General features: G+C 39.0%; 1 protein-coding gene across 1 annotated transcript in view; it reads left to right on the top strand.

Annotated features, from left to right (window-relative positions):
- Positions 1-3,845: 3,845 nt before the first annotated feature.
- The window catches only part of DISC1 (DISC1 scaffold protein), a 555,671-nt gene continuing 540,890 nt past the window's right edge, over positions 3,846-18,626 (top strand). Inside the window, exon 1 of the mRNA XM_069064870.1 lies at positions 3,846-4,136. Within this exon, the coding sequence (XP_068920971.1) occupies positions 4,037-4,136 (100 nt within the window). The 5' untranslated portion in view covers positions 3,846-4,036. The remainder of the gene's footprint in view (positions 4,137-18,626) is intronic.

The raw sequence follows: 18,626 nt of genomic DNA, 5'->3' as shown, positions 1-18,626 counted from the left end.
GAAGAGGGGATAGGGGAAGTCCAATGAGTTCAATTTTAGATTATCTACAGGACACCTAATTCTAGATGTTCAGTAGGCAACTGGAGAAGCTAGACTGGAGGTCAGGAGAGAGATTAGGGCTGGACAAACAGATCTGAGGATATAGATCTTCAACATAGAGATGAAAACTGAATCCTTGGGAGATGATGAGATTACCAGGTGAAATTGTAAGAAGAATAGTCCTGGGGGAAATCTACTGTTAGTAGGCGTGATCTGGTTGAAGGTCAAGAATAGTACTTGGCGCATAGTAAGACCTTAATAAATGCTCATTCATTCATTCATTCATTCATTCATTCATAGGGTCTCAAGAGCTATGGTTTGGAATGAGTACTGATCTACAAAGTGCCTCAGACCTGGGTTAGTTTGGGGGAGCCCATGATATTTGATTCTCAACACAACATGTGAAGTAGGTATCTCTTCCATTTTCTACATGAGGAAACCTGAGGCTCAGCTAGATGACATGATTTACCAGTAGTTATGGAACTGGTAAATATCAGAGGTGGGAATAAAATCAATTTAGCAATAAAATCTGCTAATTCTCATTCCTCTTCAGGCTGTACTCCAGATTTCTTCTACTATCCTGTAGCCTCACCATATACCAGTTCTTTATCACTGAATTTTCCCTCTAGCTTTGGAATTCACATATTGGAAGTACCCTCCATTCCTGTGGCCTCTGTCCTCTGATCAAATGGCTTCTCTCAGAAGCTCTATTTAAGGAAGGCACCTAGGCCACTGACATCTCATTCCACTCTAGGCTTCACTCAGGACTTCCTCTACCATGCCTTCCTCATAGGGTACCTTTCTCTTCTCCCAGGCCCCTTTCAGCTTTCTTTTATGTGCTGTCTTCTCTCATTTGACTGTAAGCTCCTTGAAGGCACACACTACTTTTCTTTATACTTCTATTTATATTCTCAGCACTTAGCACAGTGCTTGGCACATAGTAAGTACTTAATAAATGGTAGCCGATTGGCTGATTCCTAGTCTTGTCTTTGTGATACACCAAATCTGTTCCCTAGAAAGGCAAATATGTCTTGATAAGATCATCCAGATATTATCTGATGTTGCATATTATCAAGGTGATTGTTCTGATATTCTTCTTCATCCTTCTAGGGACATATCTGGAAACTCCAGATGTCATATCCCAAATATTGTAAGCAGTTAAATCATGCCATGCTTCTGGACCATAGAGAACATGACATTTTTTTTGTATTAATAAAGTGACATATAGATAGCCATGGATGCTGATTTTGGTCATGATTAATTTCTCTCTCTTGCTCAAAAACCCCTAATGGCTAATAGTTGCCCATAGGACAAAATTACAACTCCTGAACCTAGTGTTCTGGATGTTGCTCTGAACCTTTCCAACCTTATTCACTATGTGTCTTCCTTCTGGAACCCTGAAATCTAACTAAACCTAGGTATCCACTGAACCTCCAGTTCACCTCATTGATCCTTGTCTCAGCATGATGTTATTAGGCCACTAGCATTCTCCAACATGAGTGTGTGTGTGTGTATAAATGGAAGGAAAGGAAGATCAGCTAAATTCATACTGTTTGTTCCTCCTAGAATGACCTTTCTTCTCCTCTCCATCTAGTTAAATCTTTCCCATTTTTCAAGATCTAGTGTAAGTCCTATCTTCTTTGTGAAGTCCTTCCTTTACACAGTGAACTCTTTATCCCCTAAACTTTGCATACTTTTCAAATCCATGCCACTTATTTGCTACCTAATCACTTACAGCTTTGTTTTATTATTTATTTCTTCCTGTGTCTAAGACCCTATTAACCTTTTTTTGGACTGCCTTATATTGAACTTCTAACTGCCTTATCAGGTGGTCTACATCTTTATGTGCTCCATTGCCCATATTCCTATTTAAGTGTTTGTTGAAGGAACAAATAGGGTGAGTATTCTGTTAGCCTAGGAGCTTAAGGAGAGGTCAAAGACACCTGGAGTAGTGATGGACCCAGCACAACAGCAGTAGGGAATTGATGAGAATTTAGCGTCCTGAATTTTGTTTAGATTACTTTCATTAGTGGGCTGCAACTATCTATACTCTTGCTTCTTCCATTCTACCTCCTTCAAATATTGCCACTGTTCCCACATGGAACAGCACCCTCCTTTGGAACAGAGACCAACCCTCCTTTCCTTAAGTGAGTTTAACCCATTTAGCTTTGGAGCTCCATCCTGGGATTCACCTGCTTGATTTGTGAGAAACTACAAACTCACTTGACTACATCTAGCAGGCTTCAATTCATGCAAACCAGACATCTTGGAATATTTTGCCATTTCTTTATTTGGGAATAGTGATCAAATTAATACTATCAGTGTTTCTGGGAAAGAACATGGCTATCCACTACTCTTCGTTTATTTTCTTTTTTAAAAAATACATTTTTATTTATTTCATATTTTCCAATTACAATAATTTTTCAAACATTCATTAAAACAAATCCTCTTCTTCCTTCTGGTCCCTCCCTCCCCCCAGAGAAAGCAAGCAATATAGTGATTATACATGTGAAGTCATACAAAACATATTTCCACGTTAACCATGTTGCAAAAGAAAACACACACAAAGAAAAATAAGTGAAAAAAATTGCTTCAATCTGTACTCTGAGTTCATCAGTTCCCTCTCTGGAGGTGGATAGCATTTTTCATCATGGGTCCTTTGTAAACTGCTCGTTATTCTTTCGACTTCTCAGACAAAATCTTCCTTCTCTGGCTATGACTCCCTTTATACACACACACACACACACACACACACACACACACACACACACACACACACACATATATATATATATATATATATATATATATATAAATATGTTGCTTCCCACTATTATAAAGTAAGCTGTTTGAAGGCAGAAAGTCTTACTTTTTGTATTTGAATCACCAGTATCTAACATGGTAAGGATGGGGACTAGACCTCTAGTGAACACCTATTCCAAAACTTACTGGCTTAGAAAGTTGCCTAAACTACTGAGAGGTTGTGACTTTTCCATGGTCACTCAGCTAGCATGTGTCAGTCAGAACCTGAAATCGGTCTTTCTGGTTTCTGGTCCAGGAATGCAACATTGTTAAGTTCTTTTGGCTCTTAGTGACCCCATTTGGGGTTTTCTTGGCAAGGATACTGCAGTGGTTTGCTATTTCTTTCTGCAGCTGAATTTACAGATGAGGAAACCGAAACAAACAGGGTTATGTGACTTGTCCAGGGACATACAAGTAGTAAGTGTTGGAGGTCAAATTTGAACTCAGGAGGAATCTTCCTGACTCCAGGCCAGGCATGAGGTCACTTCACCACCTTCCATTATTCGACAATGCCTTTCTAACCACTATGTCATCATTGGTACAGTGAAGGTGCTTAATACCAAGTTTTTTTTTTTTTATTCAACTAGTCATTCTTTTCCCCACAATTTCCTACCACTCTACTCCACTTCACACATCTATGGTTATATCCTTCCCAAAATTTGGAAGCTGGGGGATTCCCTTTTATTTTCCATACCATAGACTCTCCATATTCCTTTGTCCTTAAATTCCATATCATAATTATTTCATCCAACCTCTTCTCTTCCCAAGTTCAAAGCTCAGTGATTTAGTGAAAGCAGGGACCAAACTTTTGAACCAAACTTTGTGGCCCCCACTACTAGAGTTGGCTAAGGCTTAAGAGCAGCTGGTGGGAGCCTAGAGAGTTCTGCAATTTTACGGAAATCACGATCCTGGGAGAAGGAAGAAGTCTTCTTGCTGTCCTCCATCCCTTTCTTTTCACCACTCCCCTCCCAGCTCTGGTTTCATGCTTGTCTGGCTGAAAGGCCAGGCCTGGGTCTCCCTAGGGGAGTAGACCGTGCAGACCGAGCGCAGGAGAAACGGAGGGAGAGAAGAGGAGGAGGAGCCCAGCTGGGCTGGAGCCCCCCCACCCCCTCCCCGCCTCCGCCTCTTCACTGCCCGAACTCTGGCGGGGGTGGAGAGGAAGCAGCGGGGGTAGCAGAGCTCGGAGGGAGGATCGATGCTGGGCAGGGGGCAGCGGGGTGCCCCCGCCGCCTGGGGCGAGCGCCCTGAGCAACTGAGGGGCAGCAGCAGAAACAACAGCGGGGGTCATAGCCCTGGTAAGAGACTTCCACAGACACCCAGGACAGAGCTTCGAACAGGGTCTCTCCAGCTTCTCCCAAGCGTCTCCCCTCTTCTGGACTAGTGTGTGTGTGTGTGTGGGGGGGAGGATTGGGGTAGAGACTTTCACCACCCCTCTTCTGAGAGGGATTCGAGCGGAGTAGAGAACCGAAACTGCCTAGCAGATTTGGGGGCTGCGGTGGGTGTGGAGAAGTAGTTGACATCCAGGAAGTAGCAAAGATTAACAACCGCAACTCAAATCGCCCCATTACAGTGGGGAGAAACTGAGGCACAGAGCGCGTGATACAGAAAGCCTAAAGACAAATAGAGTCAAAACCTAGAGTTCCGTGTCTATCCATCTTCTGATCCCAAGGACCAATGCTTTTTTCCCTAACTAGAACATGTTTATTTATTTATTTGGTTTGAGAACAAGAGAAGGAGGGGACTCTGCCTGTGTTCTGGTAGGCTGTTTTGTAAATCAGCGTGGTTTGGGATCGAGGTTGGACCGAGTCCCTGCCCACAACGCTCACAGTCGTTCGAGGGAGTGTGTGGTTTTTCAAGTTAACCCGGGAACTGCTTCGGGGTTTGTTTTCGTTTAGATCAATTGCAGGAAGCTGACGGGACAAGAGCCCTTCTCTGCGCATAGCACCCCCCCCCCCCCAACTTCCCTAAGTCAGTTGCCGCTGTCGTGGGGGCAGGGCACTCTGGACTTCAGAGTACTGTAGTACTAGGAAGGAGGTAGGAGATTCCTCAGCTTCTGCCGGATCAGCAAGAACAGTTCTTAACCACCCTTCGATTTCTGGGGCCCCATCTCTACCGACTGTTTGATCGTGAAGTCAGGCTAGGGAAGTGAGGAGAATGGAAGAGGGAAGGCTAGAAAGGAGGGTGATGAGAAGGTTGAGAGAATGTAGTCCCGGTACCGACCCCAGTTCTGGGGCTACGTAAACAATTTTACGCGGGATAGCTCCTAATTTAACAGTACTACGTACTGCTTGCCAGGGATTACTGCAGGAGAGTCCCCGACAGGTGGTAAGAATAATACTATTAACAGAAATGGTGATGCTACATTCATTTAGGTAGCCTGTTAGTTCTGAAGAATTCAATTAATTCAGTTCAGTCCCTTCAGAAAGTATCCGCAAAGGAATGAAAAACTTTGATATGTTGCTTAAATGGTTGTGGTTACACTACCCTACAACAAACCCTGAGTCTTCGACTCTTGAGTGTTTTCTCGGGCTGGTCCGCATGCCTAGAACCCCCATTCCTCACTTTTCTGGTTTCTTTTAAGTTCCACTTTCTGCAAGAAGCCTTTTTCCAGCCCTCCTCAATCCTAGTGAACTCCTACCGAGACTATTCCCAATTTATCCCATATGTATCTTGTTTGCACTCTCTCTTACGCACATTTCTCATTAGGTTGTGAGCTCCCTCCTTGAGAGCAGGGGCCGATCTCTGCCTTGCTTGTTATCCCCAGAGCTTAGCACAGTGCCTAGTACACAATAAGAGCTTAATAAATGCTAGTTGACTGATCTGAGAAAAAAAAAATAATGCAAGGTCAGTTAAATTTATTGAAAAGCCTAGATGAAAGCCTAGGTGAGAGAACATGGGACATAATCATTTTAAAGTTCACAAAGCATTTTACCTACATTTTCTCATTGGATCCTTACAACAATCCTGTGAGGGTGGTGCCATTATTATTCTCATTTTATAGATGAGGACCCTGAGATTCAGAGAAGTTAGCTGACTTGGTAGGATTTGGATTCAGAATAGCTCACTTGTCCAATTATTCCTCTAAACTAAGGGATGCTTGGATATTAGGCATCTAAAGCAACTAAGGAACCAGGTCTCAATGATTAATATAGATTATACAAGGAAATAGCAGAAACTGTGCAACATATCACAGAAGACTATAAAAATTAGTGAATATTTAGAAACCAATAGAGCAGAAAGACATTACAGATATGACTGTGCTTGTCACAGAGAGGAAATGACAGTTCCTGGTTTTATGAAGCAATTCTCAATAGAAAATTTAGAAATGAAAGAAGCAAGTTAATTGTAATCTTGCAGGTTGTTTCCCCCATTATGCTTGAAATGATCTTGTTGACTTTTTTTTTGTTTGAAAAATAGATGAAATTTGAATTATCCAATCTAGAATTTTAGTTTATGACTTTTTGGTCAAAAGCTTACTAGGCAGAAGCTAGGTACAATGTGATCTTTAAAACGTTATAAAAAGATCAAAACAGAACAAAGTTAGAATTTCTGAGGGCAAAAATAGCTACCAATTCAGAGTTGCTTTCATGAAAGGAAACATCAGACCATTATTTTTGTTGTGATTATAATCAGCCAGTTTGCATTCTGGGTTCCTAAGCAAAACTTTGTGTGAGGGCCCTCTCCAGTGCCCTGATCCCAGAAGTGGCCTCAGCTGACCCATAGTCAGTGTGGCACAGCCAAACCATGTTTGATTTAGAGTTAGAAGAGCTAAGTCACTTACTAGCTGTGTGATTTTGGGCAAGTCACCTAAACTCTCTGAGCTTCTGGGTCCTCATTTGAAACATGAGGGGGTTGGACTTGATCTTTTATTTTTATTTTTTGGAGCTGGGAAGGCAGGGCAATTGGGGTTAAGTGACTTGCCCAAGGTAGTTGGGCTAGTAAGTGTTAAGTGTCTGAGGTTAGATTTGAGCTCAGGTCCTCCTGACTCCAGGGCCAGTGCTCTATTCATTGCACCACTTAGCCACCCCTGGACTTGATCTTTAAGATCTCTTGGAGTTCTAAATCTATGTTCCATGGTCTTTTCCCTCCCTCTCTTCTCTTCCCTACCATACATACCCCTCTTCCCCCAAATACAGAAAGAAAAGAATACTCATTAGTGGTAGCACAAGTAATAAATGTTGGCTTGACAGGACCCACAGAGTAAATTTAATCCATCTCTATCCCAGGTCATAGGAATAATACTCTTCATAGTGGTATTATTACTGGTTATATAAATTAACTACTAAGAACCAGTTAACTAGTTAATATTAATACATTCATTAAGGGAAATGATCTATTATGGAGTACCTCCTTAAAATGTGTGTAAAGACATGTGACACTCAGACATTTACTAGCTGTGTGACCCTGGGGAAATCACTTAATCTTGTTTGACTCAGTTCCTCATCTCTAAAATGAGCTGGAGAAGGAAATAGCAAACCACTCCAGTATCTTTACTAGGAGTCAGACACAACTCAAACAATGAACAAATGATACCAAAAAGGTTGTACTATTAGTACTGTACTATGTATGCTATGAATACTACATGTTATGTATACACTATGTATATAGTTATTCTGTGCTAAAGTAAACCCTCAATAATTTGGAATAAGGAAAGGCAAATTTGATTTAATGAAAATTTAAGTTGGGACCTTTTTGAATAATAGGTTTGGTACCTAATGGCTGTATAACTTTGGAGGCATATTTATTTCCCTTTTCTGTATTTCAATTTCCTTATTTGTTAAATTAATACAATCTAGGTGTGAATATTTCTGTTTTTGTTTTTCCCTTTCTTTCCTCTCTTTTACTGCTATATCTGTGTATCAGGCTTGGGGATCTCCTGTGGGCTGTGTCCCACAGGGGACCAGGATCCCTCATCTGATCCTATTCCTAGGTCTCCTTTCTGTGGCACTCTTTTGGGAACTGCCTCCTCTCAACAAACTCCTGGGAGGGCTCCAATAGTTCTCTCTGGGGATTGGCTGTTCCACTTCCTTTAGTGAATACATTTGTAGTCAGACTTTCCTCTATTCCAGTGCTGTCAAACTCAAAGAGACATTGACTTAGAAAACCACAAATTAACATTATCTATGTTGTATTTTATTTTTATTTCCTTTGTTAAACATTTTTCAATTATGTTTTATTCTGATTTGGGTCACACTCAGGAGTTTTACAGGCTGCCTGCTGCCCCTTGAGTTTGACACCTCTGATCTAGCCCCCTTCTACCACCATGCCCTACTACTACCACCATGCCCTACTACCAGGTAAAAGAATTCCTAGTTAAAGCTCTATATTATACTCCATCCTCACAGGATTATTGTGGGGAGAGAACCTTGTAAGCCGCAAAGTACTATAGATATAGGAGGCATTATTGTTTTTAGCCACTAGTAGGCCAGATTCTTTTGGTGATGTTAGTCTGTCTTTCTTTTTTCCTCATTTTCTTTTCTCTCTGTCTTTCTCTTTCTTCAGGTTAAGTATCTTTAAAACAATGATGTGGGTATAGTATACATGAATCTGAGCAAGGCGTTTGACTTTTTTTTTTAATATACAAGTGCAGCAGTGGTGTTAAACTCAAATAGAAATGGGGTTCACTGTTGCATATTGACTTAGAAAACCATTCATATATGTTTTATTGTATTGTTATTTATTTTGTTAAACATTTCCCAATTATATTTTAATCTGGTTCTTGCTTACTTTACTTGGTCAGGAGTTTTGCTGCAACTGTGGTCCTTAAGTTTGATACTCCTAGAAAAGAGGCTGGTACAGTTGAGGATTTGTGACTAACATGATCTTAGTCTGCTATGTTAATAGAAACTAGGCATCCATAAAAAATAGCAGTGATAGGACTATAGTCCCAGATCTGCTCAGGTCAAACCAAATCTTGATTTTTATACTCAATTTGGGTCGCCACATTTTAGAAAGGACATTGACATATTGGAACATATCCAGAGAAGGAGAAAAAAATATCAATCAACCCTTTTTAAGTGCTTACTATGTGCTAAGCACTACTCCAAGTACTAGAGACAAATACAAAAGTCCTATTTTTGAGGAGCTTATGGTCTACTAACAGGATAGTAAAGGAGCTGTGAAACTTACCGTTATGAGATCAATTGAAGGGAAGGAGACTTTGGAGTGCAGCATGAAGTCTCCTTTTAAAAAATGTAATTTAATTTAATTTTTGGTTCCAAATTCTTTGGCTCCCTCTTCCCCCCTTCCCCAATCCATTAAGAAAGGAAAAACAAGCAAAACCCATTACAAATATGTATAGTCGAAGAAAACAAATACTTGCATTAGTCATGTCCAAAAAACATGCTTCAATTTGTTCTCTGAGTCCATCGCCTCTCTGCCTGGAGTCCTACCAGGAGTCCTATGGAATTGTGATTGGTCATTGTGTTGATAAGAGTTTCTAAGTCTTTCAAAATTGTCTGTCTTTGCAGCATTGTAGTTATTGTATAAATTGTTACATTGTATAAATTGTTCACTTCCTTTTGTATCAGTTCACATAAATCTTCCCAAGTTTTTCTAAAACCATCCCTGTATCATTGCTTAATAGATCAGTAACATCCCATTAGATACATACACCATAACTTGTTCAGCTAGTCCCCACTTGATGGACACCTCCTTAGTTTCTAGTTCTTTGCTACCACAGAAAGAGCTTCTCTAAGTATTTTTGAACACATAGATCCCTTTCCTCTTTCTTTGATTTCTTTAGGGTCACAGACTTAGTAGTGTATTTCTAGGTCAAAGGATATTTATACTTTAATAGATTCTTAGGTATATTTCCAAATTGTTTTCTGGAATAGCTGAGCCAATTAACAATTCTACGAACAGTACATTAATGTTATTTTCCTTTTTTTTTGGGTCAACTTTGTCAGTCTGATAGATGTGATTTGTTTGGTAACTGAGACATGTTTTAATTTGTATTTATTTAATCATTAGTGATTGTGAACATTTTTTGGTATGGTTATCGATTTCTTCTTTTGAAAACTTCCTTTGTATCCTTTGACCATTTGTCAATTGGGAAATAGTTCTTATTTCTTCATGAAAACTGTTTTTAAAGTGTAGGGATTACCATGTGAAAGAAGGATTAAATTTATTGGGCTGGGCTCCATGTGGTACAACTAGAAGGAATGGATAGAAATTTCAGAGAGGAGAGAGTCATATGCCAAGCCAGATTAAGGCTGGTCTGGTGGTTCCAATTCAGTATGAAAACTAAATGAGATACTCACAAATCATAACAGTTAATAAAAGAACTTTACTTAGTGATATCATACAGTTACTAAATATATTATTGGCTACTAGGATAATAGAATACTATTGCTAGTATGTTATAGGATACTCAGCTTGGATACAGTGTTGATTCAACTGGGCATAGCTTTTCTGTTTCTGCATTCTTGCCATGGTGCTCCATTAGTCAGAAGAGTTCATGAAGCTTGAGTTCTTAACATCTTTGTGTGCTGGCTTTTTTTGCTTAGTCCACTAGGAAACTTTATCAATAGTTCAAGCCTTGGAATAATTAAGTCTTAAGGATCATTTCACTATCTTTTAAGAAAAAGCTAACCTAGTTACATGGGGTAGGGCCTTAAGAAAAACTAGCCCAGTCTATGTGATGGGGACTTTAGAAGACATTGTTCTTGCCACAGAGGGTTTTTGCTTAATAGAAGGAAAATCTCCTTAACAGTTAGTGGTATCTGAAAGTAGGAAAGACTCCCTTAAAGGGCTAGTGGATTTCCCATCATTAGGTATATTCAAGTGGAGACCAGATGACCACTGGTGAAGGTTTTAGGAATATTCTTGTTTAAGAATGAACTAGATAATTTCTGAGGTATCTTCCAATTCTGAGATTAGTCATTGAGAATTAGAATAATCAAATCACAGAACTTAGAGCAGAAAGAGATCTCAAGATATCAACTCTAGCCCCTCACTCTTAGGCATTGGTAAGCTATTATTAATACTATTTTGCAGATGAGATGACTAAAGCTAATAGAGGCTAAACATCTTCTTCAAGTTCACAGAGCTCATTAGTGGGATGGAGGAAGAAGAACTCAAGTCTCCTGACTCCTAGGCCAGTTCTCAAATGAAATAAAACTAGTTGATTTGGTGTTAGAGGAGTTGGGTTTAAATCTCAGCTCTGCTACTATAAAGGATAAGTGAAGGTTAGATGGTAACATAGCAAAGTTTTAGGGAGCAGTCTTCTGTAATTCCTTAGCTCCTGCCAAGAACAGGTGCAAATAATGGAACAGAACCTAAACAGATTGTTCTGCTAATGTTAAGCCAATGTTATTGATACACCTAGGTCATGATAAACTAAACAATGGAGAAATAATGGGATGGTAGTTCTGAGAAATAGATAGTTGTATTGGAGTGAAATCAGCTCTGATAAATAGTTTAAATATTATAATATTTAAATGGTTAATTTTAATAAAGGACAATAATTTAAACTGAATATTAAATTATTTTGTTATAAATGTTATATCATAAATATTATACATTAATTTCTTTAGATAACTGTAAAAGTTACTGCTCTTTTATCTATGCAAAAAAGATGTTGTGGCTTTCTCTTATAGTCTCTTTTATAGGACACCTATATGAATGCATATACTCTGGACGCTACTATTTTCTTCTTTTCAATAATCTCTCTGTTATTTCAAGGATTGTCTCCACAGAGGTTCATTTCAAGATCATATTACTCACTACTTGTATGATCTTAGTCAAGTCAATCAGTTCACTTCTTTTGTTCTTAGTTTTTTAATCTGTTAAATGAGGAGGTAAGACTGATCTCTGAGAGCCCTTCCAGCTCTAATTTTGAAATCTCTGATTTCCTATGAAATAAATAACACTGAATCAGTCTCTGCCACATGCCAGCTGATGGCTTATTTGGTAGAATAACAGAGTCATAGACAGTTGCAAGAGACCTTGGAGATCACCTAATTCAACCTTTGACCTGGTTTCCTCTGCTTGTTTTCACCAGGAAAAAAAAATGCTACATACAAAATTCTACCTGATTTCATTCTTTTAGATGCTAGAAATTTATCCGTGGCCATGTTGTAGCTGTGTTTCTCACCATGATTTATATCAGATGAAGGCTGGATTAAAGAATTGTAGGCTTAGCTCAAATCTCCTTGGTTTAGAAAACTTACTAGGTCACCATTTACCTTGAGCAGTTATGAAGTCCATAAAATTTCTTATTCAACTCATATTTTTGCTACTGCATCTCCCACCAAGGGTCAAGTACCCTCATTCCTGGTGTTATGACTGTTCAGATGACCCCAATGGATCCAGAAAAATATCCTATGTTCTAGTTGTTTCACTACCTCTTCCCTCCCCCTTTACACCTCTATTAAAACTTATCTGTCTAATTTCCTTTTGCCATATTCAGATGATGATGGGTGCTGTTTAGTTACCTGGATTGACTACTTAACCCATCAACGGGTTCTGCTGTCTACTAGTCTGACCTCAATCAGCAACAAAGACTAGGCATTAGACAGTTCCATGCTTAACTGAGCAGTTATGTGTTCTACTCAACATCAGAGGACTCTGGGCAGGGATGGGGGTGGGGTGGGGATACCAACTCCCTAAAGTTCTTAGAGAGTTGACAACCTCTATTCCCCAACTTCTTCCATTTTTGCAGAAATATAAATTTGTGAGCTATGTGGCTCAGACTGGGAAAATCCTCCCTTGCTCTCTTATGCTGCATTTCAGTGGACCCCAATAATACGAGCATGGCATATGAGGCAGCTAGATGGTTAAGTGGATAAAGTGCTGGATCTGGAGTAAGGAAGACCTGAGTTCATATGACCTCAGACACCGTAGTTTCTGATTACATAATATAGTGAACTCTCTATTTATTCAGCAGTAAACTGAAGCAAAAAAATTCACAGAAACCAAAGTATAACATGCACAATGACATAACATTAACAACTTATTACTAAAGTGGCTATATATGCTTAAACAATAGATATCATTCAGTAAGTCAATCTGAATCAATCAATATAAAGTGTCCATCTAAAGTCTTCTTTCATCTTGATTGGAAACTGGCTTCCAATCATCCTTAACTCAGTGATCTTTAAGGAGCAATCATCCTTAAGGAGTATGAAGTACAAAGGTCTCCCAGACATAGGTCATAGTAAATCATGATCTTGTCAGTCAACACAAAGTACCCAAGGAAAGTTCCTCTCATCTTGACTCAAGGCTGACTCCCAAACTCTATGGTTCCTCTTCCATGCTCCCAGCTCTTGTCTGAATTCACCCAACTGTCAGGTAGGCAGCTCCCAGCTCCTGGTCTAGCTTCACACATCAAGCTTAGCAGAGTTGCAACAATGTTCACACACACGTTGTCGGCACTATCATCAATTCACTTTCTGCCTATGAAATCAACATAGAGCAGCAGACAGGGTCTCTGTCTGAGGAATCAACACAAATCATCAGTAAAGTCCCAGGACCTATGAAAACATCAGTAAAACCCTCCTTCAGGACTTCTGTAAACAGACAGCAGGAAAGTCCTCTTTCAGGGCTTCTGAACCAGCTGTAAGGTCCCAGGGCTTCTGTAACAACAGCTACATCCTCTATCAGTAGACAGGTCTGACAAAGTAACATCAACACAGACAGACAAAGTGCTGGCACCACAGCTATCCGTCTTCCCAGTTCTGCTTAGTCCCAGCTGTGCTCCTGCTTTTATATGGCAAGTTCCTCCCACTGTAGGCTTCACAGGTTCTGTTTCTAACAAAGACTTGACATAATCACAGTCGAGGCTCAAAGACACTTGAAGAGCTGAAACAAGGAGCTAAGTACAATTTTGCTTGCCATTACAGTAGTGTGCTATGTACCCTTCTGACATATTTGAATTTTTCCAGAATAATATAAATTTGAGAGGAAGGGCAACATTTTATTAGGAGGTAAGTCACAGATAAGAGCATTGTTCTGGAATTAGAAGATAAGGGTTCATCTTGCTTTTGATGCTTTCTGTTTGCATAAGCATTGGCAAATCACTTTAGCTTTAGTTTCTTCATATGTACAATGAGGATGTTAGACTAGATGGTCTTCGGAATTCCATTCCAGCTTTAAATCTATGACTATGATTTTAAATGTGATGATGTAATAAAAGAACCACAGAATGTTAGATCTAGAAGGACCCTTAAATATTGTCTAACTTAATCTCTTCATTTTACAGATGAGGAAACAAGTTCAGGGCAGTTAGGTGATTTGCCCAAGGTAACATAGCTAGTGTAGAGCTAAGACCAGAACCTAGGCCACTTGCTTATGAATTCAGTGCATTCTATATTACCTAATTTAGTTCAACACACCCCATTAACTGAATTTAGCCAATTCTTAATTTTTAAGATAGCAGATATTGAACCTTTGGGACAGTTAAGGACTGAACAGTTTTCCTATCAGACCAGAGGTTCTTAACCTGGAGTTATACTTGTCAGATTCAATGCTGTTTTTCCTTTCCTTTTCTTTTCTTTTCTTTTCTTTTCTTTTCTTTTCTTTTCTTTTCTTTTCACAATCAGGCCAGTATTGAATCCATGTGACACCATATGAACTATAATTTTTTTAAAAAATGGATACTTTTTTCATACTATTATCATTTCCTGATTCCCTCCATTGGACCCTCCCTTCTAACCAAGGAAAACAAAGTTAATAAAAATGATTGATAAAATTCTTGCCTTTGTCAGCATGTACAACATTCTACTCCCATAGTACTTAACTTCTCCACCAAGACTTTTGACTACTGTGGATAAGTTCACTTACGTTGGTAGTGCACTTTCCAGGGATGTACACACTGAAAATGAGGTTGATGCACACATTGTCGTCACTAGCTCAGTGTTTGGGAGGCTCAGAAGGAAAGTATGGGAGAGAAGTATGAGACAGAGTACCAAACTGAAGGTCTACAGAGCTTTTGTGCTGACCTCATTGTTGTATGCCTGTGAAACCTGGATAGTGTACCAGTGCCATACCAGGGAACTGAATCACTTCCCTTTGAATTGTCTTATGAAGATTCTGAAGATCAACTGGCAGGATAAGGTACCAGACACTGAGTTCCTTACTTGAACTAAATTGCCAAGCATTCAAACTCTGTTTCAGAGAGTGCAACTCCAATGGGCTGATATGTTGTTCAAATACAAAATATGTACTTGCCAAAAAGTCTATTTTATGGAGAACTCACACAGGGCAAGTGTTCACATGGTGGTCAGAAGAAGTGAAACAAGGACACTCATAAGGTCTTTCTTAAGAACTTTGAAATTGATTGTGTGACATGGGAGACACTGGCACAAGACCATTCAGCATGGTGTGCCCACATCAGAGGAGGTGCTGTGCTCTGTGAGCATAACACAATTTAGACAGCTCAAAGGAAACACAGGATGCACAAATTTAGAGTATCCACCCTGGATGTTCACGTGGACTGTTTTGTGCCTGACCTGTGGTAGAACATTCCAAGCTTGTATTGGTCTGATAGGCCACAGTTGGATTCACTGAAACTTGACTCTATCATTGGAATGTCATTTTGGTCCTCTTTGAAAATGAAGGACAACAACCAGCCAACCAACTGACCAAAAGAAGTGAAGGATGGCTATTTTGTGATCTATTCTTTGGGATCAGTATTGGTTTTTACTATTAATCTAAGTTCAGTTGCCTTTTAGGATTTTTTTCATTTATATTATTATAGATATTGTATGTATTTTTTCTCCTGGTTCTGTTTACTTTGCTTTTTATAAGTTTGTTTCCATATTTTTTCTGAATTCTTATATTTGTCATTTCTTATTACACAATGATATTTGATCATATTCATATACCACATTTTAAAACACATTCTCCAATGTTATGGACATTCTCTTTTTTTTTGTGACCATGAAAAGCACCACTATTAAATTTTGGATGTATACCAGGCCTTTCTTTATTTGCTCTTGTGGAGGTATGTATCCTGGTAGTGGAATCAATGGGTCAAAGGGTATGAAACAGTTGAGTGACTTTCCTGAAATAATTCCAAATTGTTTTCCCCAATGGATGGAATAATTCCTAGCTCTACTGACCTGTCTTCCCCCAAACCCTCCTCTCTTATTGTTGTTCAGTTTTAGTCATGTTTGAATCTTCCTGACCCCATTTGGGGTTTTCTTGGCAGAGATACTGTAGTGCTTTTCCAACTCGTTTTACAGATGAGGAACCTGAGGCAAACAGGCCTAAGTGTCTTGTCCATGGTTGCGCAGCTAGGAAGTGTCTGAAGCCAGATTTGAACTCAGGAAGATGTCTTTCTTAACTCCAGGCTATTATACCACCTAGATGCTAACAGACCATCTCTACCTTTTATCAGCTATGTCAATTTGATGGATAGGAGGTGAAATCTCAGAGTTTTTAGAATATGCATTTTCTTATTTTTAATGACTTGGAGCAGTCATTCACAATATTATTGACAATTTTGTATTTCTTCATTTGAAAAATATTCCTTTCATTTGACCACTTTTCTATTAAGGAATTTTTATATACCGTAGCTATCACATATCATAGATATGCATTGCAAATTTTTTTTAGCAGCTCTTTTTTCCCCCACTGTTGGATTATTCTTCACCAGTTTCAAGTTATCGCATAAAGTTCCCTGGCCTGTTAACAGAGCTGTCACATTTTGCCTGAGCAGGTGGTTGGTGTTTAGGTGTGCCTGGATTTTTCACTTAGTTAGTTGACAGAATCTAGTGGGTACTTTGACTCCCCGTGGCTACATGTGTCTCAGATTGATATTAATCATGAACACGATCATGTTCATCCATGCATAGAAATAAGAGGGGAATAGAAGAATGCACATTTGACAGGTGGCACTGCATGAAAACTAATTGCTTTCACAGGTTGGAAGGTGGAATATCCAAAGTAGTCTAGGAAATTAATGAGTGCATTGTGTCTTGAATGGGGTGTGTGTGTGTGTTTAAATTTAAAGTCTTATGACATGCATCAACAACTAGACTTTTCCCCTTTCGTTATTTGTCACTTATTGATATGTGAGTTGATGGATAAGATGATTTGATGTAATTATTGTGCTTTATTTTTAACACAGAGGAACGTATGTGATTTGCATATATTATAAACATTTCCCTTATAACTCGAGTCTTAAGCTGTCAGTTGGAATAGGAAGGAATTTTTTATAGTGGTCAGATAATTTAAGAAAAATAACAAGTAGATTAAAAAGAAGCTGCTGGGTTCTAATAAACTAGAAACCTACAATAAGCACTCCTTGTGAAAGCTACAGAATCGCCACAAAATTCCAAATTCTATGAAGAAAAATATTTTTACATTTCATTGTAATTGGAAATATTCCCTAGTGTTTCTCATTACACTCATAGGCCTTTAGACTGCAAGAGAAAGTGAGGATTTGAACAGCTGTTCTATCAGAGGAGGGATTCTTAACCTGAGGTCCCTGAGCTTATTTAAGAAAAATATTTTGATACTTATTGTAATATAATTGTTTCCTTTGTAACACTATGCATTTTCTGCATTTAAAAACGTTACTCTAGGGGGCGGCTAGGTGGTGCAGTGAATAGAGCACTGGCCCTGGAGTCAGGAGGACCTGAATTAAAATCTGGTTTCAGACACTTAACACAAAAGCTAGCAGTGTGACCTTGGGCAAGTCACTCAACCCCAATTGCCCTGCCCTCCCCCCTCCAAAAAGCAATCCAAAAAGCAAAAAAACCCAACCAACCAACCAAAAAAAAAAACCATTACTCTGAGAAGGGGTCCATTGGTTTCCCTGGATTACCAAAAGGGTCCATGACACATAACAAAGATTCAGAATCCCTGTACTAGACGGTGGAGAGAGAGAGAGACAGAGAGAGAGACAGAGAGACAGAGAGAGAGAGAGAGACAGAGAGACAGAGAGACAGAGACAGAGACAGAGAGAGACAGAGAGAGATAGACACAGAAACAGAGACAGATAATATAGACCTAATAGATTTAGATCGTAAATCTACAGAAGTCAAGTTAACCAGTTAATTATCCAGTTTTCCCTGTCATGTATTTCATAAACCTAATATGCATTCATATATTCAACAAAGAGTTATTGATGGTCTAACAAGTGTGAAGTACTGTGCCATGTGCTTTGAAGGATACAAAGGCATATAAGATAAAGCTTCAGCTCTCTAGCAGTATTGTATATGTATATATTGGGGGAAAATGCTAGTATTTTTTTTCTTACTCCTTTGAGTTGTGCATACTGTTTTATTTCTTTTGTATTGTATTGTTTATGAAAGGCAACATGATCTAATCTAAAGGACCAACTTTGGAACCAGAAAAACCTGGGTTTACATTCTGGGTTTGCAAACCTTAAAGTGTCATATTAAATAGATGCTAGCTGTCATCATCATCATCACCATCATCACCATCATCACCATCATCACCATCATCACCATCATCACCATCATCACCATCATCACCATCATCATCATCATCATCATCATCATCATACCTCTCACCACACAGGAAACTCTGTAAAACTCTAAGCTATAGATGAGTTGCTAAAATTCATTTATGGAGGAAGTTTCCATACAGAGAGTTCTCTACACTGATGAAATCATAAGTCCCAAACATATATATATATATATATATATATATATATATTAGCAATAAAGAGACTTAGTAAATGAAGGCCTACCGTGTTTCCCCGATAATAAGACACTCTCTTATTTTTTTTGGACAGAAAAACACCAGAGGGTTTATTTTCAGGGGAGGGCTTATTTTAATGAACATTGACAGCAATTTTAATAAACAGGTAC

The sequence above is a fragment of the Petaurus breviceps genome, unplaced genomic scaffold (genome assembly GCF_028583685.1).
Source record: "Petaurus breviceps papuanus isolate PSGF00001 unplaced genomic scaffold, PetGlider_PUasm1.0 90650, whole genome shotgun sequence".
Taxonomy (NCBI): Eukaryota; Metazoa; Chordata; class Mammalia; order Diprotodontia; family Petauridae; genus Petaurus; species Petaurus breviceps.
This window is presented reverse-complemented; position numbering and strand designations above follow the sequence as displayed.